This window comes from Osmia bicornis, chromosome 16, assembly GCF_907164935.1.
Source record: "Osmia bicornis bicornis chromosome 16, iOsmBic2.1, whole genome shotgun sequence".
Lineage (NCBI taxonomy): Eukaryota > Metazoa > Arthropoda > Insecta > Hymenoptera > Megachilidae > Osmia > Osmia bicornis.
This window is the reverse complement of record NC_060231.1, coordinates 1,584,456-1,596,462: the sequence shown is the minus strand read 5'-3', so window position 1 is coordinate 1,596,462 and position 12,007 is coordinate 1,584,456. Positions and strand designations below refer to the sequence as shown.

General features: G+C 40.0%; 1 protein-coding gene across 1 annotated transcript; it reads right to left on the bottom strand.

Moving 5' to 3' along the window:
- Positions 1 to 258: 258 nt before the first annotated feature.
- On the bottom strand, positions 259 to 990 carry LOC123988612. Its single transcript, XM_046289299.1, has 2 exons — positions 492 to 990; positions 259 to 408 (listed from the first exon to the last, which is right to left on the bottom strand). The coding sequence occupies exons 1-2, from the start codon at positions 969 to 971 to the stop codon at positions 259 to 261; spliced, it is 630 nt and encodes a 209-aa protein (XP_046145255.1). The 5' UTR covers positions 972 to 990.
- Positions 991 to 12,007: the final 11,017 nt, after the last annotated feature.

The window sequence follows — 12,007 nt, the reverse complement described above, 5'->3', positions numbered from 1 at the left end:
TGCGGCGGGCGCGGCTGAGCCGGTAATTATAAATCTTCTGCCCCCTGGACAGTTGCGTACCCTTGTAGGGTTTCAGCAAGTACGGTTTTAGAGGAAACGCATCGTCACCCACGAAACAATGTCCCTCCGGCAGCATACCCCCTTCCAAGGCAGGGTGCAACGTGCTGCTGTTGAACACTCCACCGTCGGACATTACTCCGTTTCGCCCGACATCAATATATAAGAATCGAGACTCGTGGTCGGCAACTGCCAAGAGAACTATGGAATTTGTCCCTCGATAATTATAAAATTGTGTCCCTGAGTTTGGCGGGGCTTGGTTGTGTCGATGGCTCCACAGCACCCCGGGAAATTCCATCGCTCGTGGAATCCTTGGGCGATCTGCCTCCACTCGGCGGGACCACTCGGAACCTACAGTGCAATGAGAATCAGTATAGAAGTCATACACAATTGTTGAGAAAATATGTGTATGAGGATGTTGAAATGGCTCGTACCTTTATGAACTCCTTGAGCGCGATGAAAATTGCATCGCAAACTTCGGGGAGCAGCATTGAAAAAGTTGATTTAGGTATCCGGAATATCTGCTCTATTGTTCTAAAGCTGCACCCCGTAGCTAAATAGTATAATGTAGATTCTAATTTTTCGCGGGCAAGCAACGGATCGCGAAAGAGGGTGTACTGCCTTTGTATCCTGGGCTGCACCGCCGTCAGAAGCTGCTCCAGTTGAATCGGTGACAAGCGCAGATGATTTCTGTATTCCTGGTGATTTTCCGCTGATAACTCTGGCAGCAGAACGGCGGATGCCCCTGCAACGCGTCGTTGGGAAATCCACTGGCGCACCCACGGCCGGTGGGTGTTTCCTTCGAGATCGTCGATCTCCTCCTGGATCATTTCTCTGCACACTTCAACTGCTGCCAGCACAGCTCTTCTAAGTTGGCTCCTCAATGCGCGTCTATTTCTCGCTGGTGTTTGCATTATGCTTGCTTCGATGGTACTAACGAATTATTGCCGCGGAGCACGATAGGACAAAACGGAAATTTTCAAAACTAAATTCCGCAGTTAAATAGCCAATACGTCGAGTATCTGGCAGCTATCCTATTAAGTACCAGTTGTGCACAATCATAAACCATGATTATTTGGACTATAAACGTTTTCGTACATTTAAACCGTTGCCCTTTTTTCGGATTATATCTTCTTACCTGCACGCGGAATGCCTCAAGTAGGTCACCTGAGGGTACTCTCGGTACCTTCTTACTCTTTTGAAAAATTCTACTTCTTTGCTTACAAGAATAAAAAAAGTGGGTTGGTTTATGATATGGTGATTGTCCACAGCTGGTACAGTATTGATCCGTAATAAGCAATAGTTATCACTTTATGATTCTCATGTTCTCTATCGTCCCGTTTCGAGAACAAAGTCGAGCCGAATAGTATACCTGATCCGTAATAAGCAAGTGGTTAGACCCGACCATGCTGTTTATTACTGGATAGCTGGTGGATGCTTGAGCATTATCGCTGTCCAAGTGAATTGCTATTCATTCGTTCTATTCATTTCTTCGGTCGCACGTGGGGTCGCGCCTGAACAAGAAATGAGAAATATTAATTGTCCTGACTTTTTCTCATTTCTCCTTTACCCTACTATAACGCGCCTTGATGCAGGTACCTCGAAAAAATTGCTATTTAAACAGAAACGACTCCTGGAAGCAGTTTAGTATTAGCAGTGAGTGTGACACGAAATGAAGTGGAGCGAAAGTGAAACAGTGAAGTTCGTCGAACTGTACAAACAGCACGACTGTCTGTGGGATATCACATCGCCCTCATATCGCAACAACCAAATGCGGTCGGGGGCCATAGAATTATTAATCCGCGATATGCAGAAAGATGGTTTGGGTCCCGCGGAAACAAAACATAAAATAAAAGTATTAAGAGTGCAATATCATAATGAGATGAGAAAGGTGGAGGCCTCCATGAGGTCAGGCGCGGGGACCGAAGAAGTTTATAGACCGCGACTGGTATGGATCAGTATCATGGACGAATTCATGAGACCTACGCGAAGGAGGAGAGAATCCCAGAGTACGCTGGTAAGTTACTGTTCATTTATTCATTACATTCGTGTTACATTCCTCTAAATGCATCCCGTTGCAATCAGTAGTATACTCGTGTGCAAAACTGTTAATGTTCTCGCGCTCTTTCAGACATATCCAAATTCGATACCATCACCAGCTCCACCACCCGACACCGCAGATCCGTGCGAGGCTTGGACGGAGGAAACCCCGCCGATGCAATCAGCAACTTCTTTTGTCGGGAGTTCAAACCCCGGAAAAAGGAAGAAAATAGGTAAACTCACTGGAGCAATGGATCAATTGCAGAACATAACAGCAATGCTGCACGTACCCGGGTCCGAGGAGGACGATTGGGACGCATATGGGCACTTCACAGCAAAGCGGATGCGCGCCCTCCCCCCGTGCCTAGCAACACAGTGTCAGGAGGAAATAAACAAGATTTTAAACAAATACAAACATATTGCTAGCGCGGCAACATACATTGTACACTCCACACAACCCCCCCAGAACACTCCACCACTCATACAACACTCACAGAATACTCCACCACTCACACAACTCTCGCAGAACACTCCACCACTCACACAACATGCACCATACATTATACCACTCATACAACCCGCACCAGATACAGCACCACTCACACATCATGCACCATACATTATACCACCCACAGAACACGCACCATACATTCTACCACCCGTACAATTACATTCTTACTATGACAGTACACAGGCACGATACATCCAGCAGTAATATGTATAAAACTGTTTGTAAATAATTGTATATATGTAGTTTGTATAGTTAGTTTTAATAATTAGTTTTAATGATTAGTTTTAAAGGAGTGAATGTGCATTTGTATGGAAGGGTACGTGTGTGTCTGTATGTGTGAATAAAATGACTATTAACCATCTCAACAAGTTGCATTTCCTTTTAGCACCACTCCCTTCGTCCCCGTCAGTAAAAAATGATTAACCTATATTTGGAATATTTAAGGGCATACTTTAATTCGAGCGGATCGCTCTTCCCGACAGCGGTTGCGTTTAAAATTGGGCGGGCTCTATGACAATATAACCAACAGAGCCCACCTTCCTTTCCTTTGCAATTTTCTGTGCTGCTGGTAAATGCTAGGCGACAAGAGAAAACAACCATTTTCTTTTTCGCACGACATACCGAGTGCAGGCCCCAGGTAGGCGCTCGGCGGCCTAAGGTCGAACCGACCGACCGCATTAATTTTTCAAAACATGAAATTCGTTATTTTTCACTGCATCGGTATACAAGTGGTACTAATGGATTGCTGGTGTTCTCCCGATTAAAATGATACCTCATATCACGTAAACCGGAATACTTTTAACGAAATTGGCTTTTAACTATGCATTTAGATTTTTCTCGTAATTTGGTTAATTATTGTCCAACTTATGTCGCGCTTGGTTTCATTTTGATTGCAAAAACATAAGGAATCGATTGACGTCGCTTCCGCAAAGATCTGATAAAAAATACGGAAGTTGGTATTTCTACAAGAGAAAACCATTTTCTTTTTCGGGCAGCATACCTGGTACAGGCATGGCCAGAAACACAAAAATTCGGACCCGAAGTTTCACGGAAAGTTTCACGCCAAAGTTTCATAGTCTGAACGCGGCCTAAGAGTAACGAATTAGATACGACAGGTAATAAATCAGCCTCTTAAGCCGGGTATCCACTTGTGCCAAACGCCCGTATCGTGTCACCGTTGCCTATCCTTTTGAAGAGGCGGGCGTTGCATCGTTGCATGTCGAGTAATAAACGGATTAAGTGAACTGGAACCCCTGGTATAATAACATATCTTTTTCCTATTTTATTTCCCTAAGTTATAAACCGATTCCCAACATTCCTCCTTTAAGTTGCAGATGCAATAAAAGTTCTACAGTACTAATTGTAAGCGGTGGAGTCCTACAATAAAAAAACAGCACGCAGCAAACTGAAACTCCTCGCCTGTAGTCGCCCAGTCCTATTGTTGAACCGTTTCTTTCAAGAAACGAAGAAAAATTGTCCGAGCCGTACCACGCTGTGATACGCAGCGATGCAACGCCTGCTTCTACAAAAGGATAGGCAACAGTGATACGATACAGGCGTTTGACACAAGTGGATACCCGGCTTCAGAAATTTCAAGTCAAGTAGTTTTTATTCTCTGGATTTTCAGCTCTCTCCCAACCCGATCGCCTGCGTTGAAAGTTTTACAATGTCTTTCGCTCACTCGATTGTTCATATTTCCCTCCTAATTTATAGCCATCGACAACGGAACGCAGACATCCTATAGCCATATTGACGTATCATTGTCCCTATGCTACATTTATCCAATTCAAGCGAAAGCGTCACAATACGAAAGAAATGTGGGAACCACCTGAAATTTGGTACATGACTACGAATTAAAGGCAAAATTACGAAAAAAAAATCAATTACGTTTATTAAATAAAATAACTCCACACATCTTACGCCAATTACATATATGTATATTGTTTAGTCTCAAGCAGAATCATTGGAGACATATTCATTATCAGTTATGCCGCTTTCTGTGCTTGATTCTGATATTGTTATTGTTGGTTGAAGCATTTACATTTTCAAACGTTCATTAAAACTCGAGGGGCAGACATGGGCAGACATTTTTTTGTTAATTCTGTTGCATTGCAGTGTCAACTAAATATTCAATTGGTTTTTTAGCCCAGCTCCGCTCAACTCATAGATTTCAGACTTTCTAGATTTCAGAATTTAAAAACTTCAAAACACAAAAATTCCAGATCCTAAAAAAATTTATGTCAATGATTGACATCTTTGCTGAAACTTTACGTAAATACACGTATTAACTAGTTAATGCATACATTTACTGTAAATTTTAATATTTTTACTGTGATATAATATATATCACCTTATTTGTTAAACATTGTATTACAGAAAGACGATGAAGAAAAAGACATCAACAGCGCGTGTTCCGCGAAATTTAAACATGTTCGCCCTTCGCTAACCGCATGTGCGCGTGCAAAAACTCGCACACAATCGAAGATAGGACTCGACAATGGCAACAAGTTCAACAGCGGAATCATCCCCCACGTTGTGTCACCGAGGCGAACCCCCTCCACCATACACGAACACTTCGTCGTTCGTCGCCATTAGAGAATCATTCCGAATACAGCGGTCGATCGGTACGGACCTAGTACATATATCATATTCACTCGTGCGACGTTTTGTCTAGAAAAATTAACTTACAGTAACTTGTACGTAAACGTGCGTTTTGCGGTTTAGCATCTAGCTGGTTATTATGTGTTACTAACTAACTTTTCATAATTCTACTTTGAAATTGTATTAATTTCGGTTGTCGGATTTTTTCTGTGACTGCTTGTGCGCGTCTCGAGACAAGTTCTGAAGTTGCTTAAAATACTTAAGAATTCGGTGCCCGTTTTTCGTGAAGAAGGCTTCATCGAAGAATCATTGTTTTTGGTCGAGGTTGCTTTATGTGAAAACTGCAAGTAATCGAACTTGGAGAACGTTACTGCCCTCAACCAGCAGGCCACGAGCATCTTCGAATTCTGGTGAGTGATACAGTTTCTTTTTTCTTTGACATTGTATCTTTGCATGAAAATTTTCATTCTGCGTTTAATAATGATTGGCGTCGGCAAAAGTGAATTAAGTGAAGGGGGCATTTTTCGCGATATATAGAAAATAAGCAAATTTCAAGTTCCTTTTTTCTGAGAATTTACTGTAGGTATCAATTTTAAATTACACTGTACAACAGCCAAATGATTTCATAACCGCCACTATGAAACTCTTATAGATTTTTGCGAGCTGGATACGAATCTGAAATCCGTTTGTCTCTAGGTCGTAGAGTTTTTGAGAAAATGACTGTTTAAAAAATTGCAAATTTTCAACGTTGGAGATGTTTTGTGCTTTTACCATAACAGCTATTCAATTGCTAACCATAACAGCTATGGTTCGTTCGATGCGCGGCGCGTGTTTGTGGTAATACAATAATTTTTAACAAAAAATACAACCGACTTCGAAATGCACTAAAAAGTATCAAATAATTTCTACTTCATTTATACAAATACCCAACAGCTATTAATAAAACCTATTTACTCGTTAAATAGTATACTAAATACATTTCAACCTTTTCGGAGGCGGCGCAAAATTAAAAACTTTTCTTATACTAGGAAGATTCAGGCGTCGACAACCTATCAAATCATTATTGACAGCATCGTATATTCGGGTATTTTTAATTTTGCGCCGCCTCCGAAAAGGTTGAAATGTATTTAGTATACTATTTAACGAGTAAATAGGTTTTATTAATAGCTGTTGGGTATTTGTATAAATGAAGTAGAAATTATTTGATACTTTTTAGTGCATTTCGAAGTCGGTTGTATTTTTTGTTAAAAATTATTTTATTTCACACTTTTTAGTGGAACGAGCAGTATTTGTAGGATGCCGTAAGGTGGTTTACCGTTCTTATTAGTTAATTGCAATAACGATAGTTTTTAGCGATAACAAGTTTCATACAAGTTATAACAATAGTTATTAACAATAACAAATTGCATAAATTTTTGCAAGTGAGATATCGCGGAAATGTGAAAGGTTTCATCGCAATCGGTTCATGCCTTGGAGAGTATACATGTATACAAGAAACAGTAGAGAATCGACGACTGCATGCTGACTCATACACCGGTAGAGACACGTAGGCATTCGTAGAATTCAGTGTAGTAGTAACAATAGTTTTTTACGAATATCTCGTAAACTAAAGCTGTCCATTAATTATGCATAATAAAAAAGTTGTTCAGAATCATATCCCCGACAACATATTAAAAGGTCATTGAAATCGTCCAATTTTGACATTAAAAACTTCCTGTATTTTGCAATATTACGTTGCGCGACGCGAGGCGAGCGCGCAACGTAAAAGATCAAAAAAAAAAGAAAAAGAAAAGAAAGAAAGAAAGAAGATTGAAAAGAACTTCAGTTGTTAATTTCTCTTAATTGATTAATCAGTGCGATGAGAAAGGTTTCGCTGCCACCAGTCCTGATCGCGTATGACGCGTTAACGTCCTCTACGATCAGAACAAATTAAAAGACGGAAAGTTAGATAGAATTTATTTCCGTTGGGTTCGTCAGTGTTCTAGGTCCCGTACGGGTCCCTCCTTGAAACGTTGTGTTGGTATGCGTGGATTGATGTAAGAATGGGTGTTGTAACTCAGAGAAATAAAGTAAACTGGATAGTGTGCAACAAATAAAAATGTAATTCAAAAACTATTGAAAGTAATACAAACTGAAAATGACTATTGAGTTTAGTGCTATTAATATTTGATAATATTGATAATTACCATTAAATGAATTCAATTCAAAAACAATACTGGTTTTACAAGGGTAAAGATGCTTAACCTATTGTATAATAATGACTATTGTTTTACCGGAAAAACGTGTGAGATATACATATATATTTAGCCTTTGATCAGAAAAGGTGTTTTTCCTTTGATTCACAATGAGACTTTCGAATATAATTTTAAACGAATTTGTAATTGAAACTATGCCCGACGACTGACCCGACCAAATATGATATGAAGATGGAAAAATTGGCGGCAATCCGCAATGAAACGACCTGAATGGAGAGACTCTCACAACCCCCCAAAGGGCTTTACAGGTCGTCCCTGATAAAATATCGCAGTCGAGACAATCGTCACACACGAAGTCGCACGGATCAAAATTTGGAATATTAATATAGCGTATAGTTTATAATTCGGTACCTGAACGTGAAAATCGAGACGATCTAAAATGGAGAGACTCTCATAACCCGTAGGCTTATTAGATCGCCCGTTTTGCCTGGTCGAAAATATCACAATGCCGTGCTCGACGAATTAGTAATTGACAGGCTTACCGTGAAATTGGAGAATATAGTATACGATAAATCGCTTTGATGTTCGCTTTTTAAATCGTGGAATAATCGCTGTTGAATCTGGAACACCAAGAGAGAGATGAGGAAGCTGTTGCACTAACACTTGTCGCGCGCCCGATTGCCCTTTATTGCGTATCAAAATTTAACTAAGACAACACAAGACGATTACGATTTTGAAAAATAGAATAATTAAACGCGATTGAATTTAATACGAAAATGTGCGAGCAACGGATTAAAATAAAAGAGAAAAGATAGTATTTTAAAAGTATGAAAAATTAACGTGCGCGTCACTGAGTTCTTGCAAAGTATTCCGAATTTCACCCTCGCGACACTCTGCCTAATTCGTAGGTCTTGCCGCGCAGCTAAATTACGCGAAGTACTATTACAACTCTATCTCTAAACGCACGGGTTCCCGTCACGACTAACTCGATTGTTCGACGAAGAGTGATCAGAATCGATCGCGATCCTGGCCGGAAGGGCCCGTCGCGAGGATGATGTCCTGCGTGGGGACATTCCAACAAATCATAGCGCGTGACGACAGCGTCTCGCGCGTCGCTATTGGTCGAAGACGCGTGCTAGCTAAATTCCTCTAGACTATGTTCTTTCTCTCTCTTGGTTTCCATCTTTGTCTAACGGCTTCTTGGTGTTTCTACGCCGTAGATTTTTCTGGAATATTCCATTCCCGCTTATAATTTCAATATCAGATATAAACGGACATCAGCAATTATTTAAATCTGAACTAATGTTTAAATCGGAACAACTAAACGATAAAAATGAATAATTATGCATAAGAGTTATATCTATTATACTATCATGTGTAACTATTGATCAGGGATCGCGAAATTCTTTGATTAACAATTGGCGGTTTCGTAATTGTTGTTCACAAGTCGCAACGCGAATTTCGCTGGTACGCATGTTGTAAAACATTCGGTATTTGAATGAAATCCTCGATTATTTAGCATATCTTTTGATTATTAAATCGAATATTCGCTATTACATTAGCACCGTAGTTAGTTCTAGAACGTTCTTAGTATTCGAAAATTACCGTTTGGTCTTGGTTTCAGGCAAATTCTCGGAATTCGATACAAAGACTTTTATTGCCCCGTTCGACCCTTCGCCCCTAAACAGTCTTCGAACGCTTGCTAACGCTTGACTGCGAGGGTTCTCATTCCTCATTTATTCTATCAACCAAATGTTCAAATAGATAGATTAATCCGCGTTTCCATTCCAGCATTCATTTTACGTTGCGTGTGACCGCGCAACGTAAAAAGGAAAGAGATAAATTTGGTTAGATAATAAGAGGAATGTGTTACAATTAGATCGTTGCAGAGCAACCTCCTATTTCTTTCTTCCCTATTCAGGCGCGATGGTTGGTATTCGCTGCCACCAGTCTCGAGCGGATTAGCGCTCTCGATAAAAGACGAAAGACAGAAATTAATTAACGAGAATGTTAAATTGGAAAGTTTAGATTACACTGTCCAACAGTGAATTTGTGTTCCGATCTCCACTAGGTGATTCTTATAGTGCTTTGCACGCTGATTACACATCTGCAAACCGTTTTGCTCCTACACGTACAGTTTTTGAGAAATTTGATTTTGAAAAAAAAAACACATTTTTCAGATTTAAACAAATTTTCTGACGTAATTATAAAAGATATTGAAATTCTATTTACACTGAAAGATTCTGTAGACTTTCCTGAATACAACGATATCTATCTTTAATACATTATAAATGTTTAAGTATATTTAAACGATCATTGAACGCGGAGAGACCCCGAATTGGCACCAATTTTTTAGGATATTTTTCAATTTATCTCAAAAAGTAGTGGTCCAGTGTAAAATCGAATTATACCACGCGATAGAGCAGATTTTTATCTTCAGAAACCACCCAGAGAAAGTTGCAACATCGATTTTTTTATCAAGCCAGAAAGCGAAATAGCTTCGCGGGAGACGAAGTACCGACAGTGGCGCTCCGCGCCCGGACGGTTCCTCGGCGTCCTGCTTAATGCAGTTGCTTTAAGGGGGTAGACACGGGTAATAGTAGCGCGTTGACTTTACCGGCAAAAATGGGCCTAAACATGGGTTTACGGGACTACACTTTTCGTCCTTATATGAGAACATTTGTAGAATCATGTTTTAATAGGATTATGTTCATGTTCAATAATATAAGCGTCCAAAGTGGAGGAAAAAATCGACAAAATGCAGTCGCGGAAACGAAGCATTTTTAGGCCACTAAAAGAGTGCTGTGATTAAAATCATGAGTGCAGCGCTCTAGTCACAACCCTTACCTGCAAATTAAGATCTATTTTGTCTTCATTTGTTGCGAAATAAGGACGAAAAGTGTAGTCCCGTAATACCTGCTCATCGGGGCTTGACTGGCAATGAAGAGGCTGACAAACTGGCTAAACACGCTACTAATGCAGCTCACCATCCCTATTGGAAACTACCTCCTCAAGACTTGCATATAGTTTATGCATCTCAAATGTGGGAGGAAGCAGATGCTATCTGGTATAACAAGGCCCAACCAGGCAATCCTAAACCGACTGGCATAAAATACTTTAAGACATTCTTTCAAAGTACGAGAAAGCCTTGGTTTACGGGGAAAAATTTACCGAGGGTTATCACCTCGTGGATCTGTCGAGCTCGATCGGACCACTACAGTCTGGGAGAGTCCCTCTTCAAGATCAAGCAAACAAGCAGTCCTCTATGTCGCTGCGGTATCATGGAAGATAACCTCAATCACGCACTCTGGCAGTGCCCTCTACTAGATCACCGACCTGAACTCATTAATGGTCTTCGGCGTCAGGGCTGGCAACCTCCCTGGTGCATAGAGACCTTTCTCGCCGGTCCACACCTCAAGGAACTATATACTATATCGCGCTTCTTACAAAAGAACAATATTTCTATTTAATTAAGTTTGTTCATCTCTGACTTTTCTACTGACTTTATATGAATTTACTGTAATGATATGTACCACTTATTGCTGTTCCGGATCTATGAGCTTGTATGGAGCTTACGATCCTCTTTCAATAAATACAATACAATACAAATAGCCAAAATCAGGCGTCAGCCAGGCCCTCCAAACTCCCGTATTTAATGTTGTAACTAAAATTAGTTTGGCGCAGAAAATCCAGGCGGCTCTGGTGTCGATACAAACACATATAACTGATATCGGTGAGGTACACACACACAAGCACATGGTCCCTATATACGTGTGGATGGTCTTATTCAGTCTTATTCAAAACGGTGAAAAATAAAAATAATGATAGGGAAAAAATTACAACAATATATAAAGGGAAATAGAAATATATTAAATTTGTAGTACAATATATGTATATATATATATATATGTATATAATATAAAAGTATTATAAAAAATAGAATTATAACTCATATAAAGTAATATAATTATAATTGTAATTATAAATAATATCAAAAGTAGAAGTATACAATAAATCATACATTCTACTCGCAGATTACATTATTATACATTAATTTACATACATACAAAACAAAACATACATTCAATATAAAATGTTACGAGCCGGAGGGGGCGGCTGCGTAGCCGGGGCTTAATTTAGGTAAATGGTAATTGTTAATGGCTTGACCAGTGTTGTTATTAACACTGGGAGCCTAAGGAAGTAGACGTGGAGACGAACCTACGTATGGCTAACGTAGGGAGCTCCAGGAGGTTGGCTATGGTGGACGAACCTACGTATGGCTAACGTAGGGAGCCACAGGAAAGGTGTAGAGTGGAGGACGAACCTACGTATGGCTAACGTAGGGAGCCGCAGGAAGCGTTAGTATTAGGTCTCGTAACTTGATTGATGTACCTCGAGCGGTAAAGGTACACCTTAGTGGGTTTCTGGACAGTAAATATAATTGTACAATAGTATGTAAATTAAACTAGTATGAGTTTATTCTCTATTCCGGACCTTACAATTGTTGTGTGTAATTGTCGCGGTATTCAATGAATTGAACTCTAGGTTGCACGTTTGAAATGAGTTGAATAAATAAAGTTTAGTTTCGATTCCGCGAAGCAAG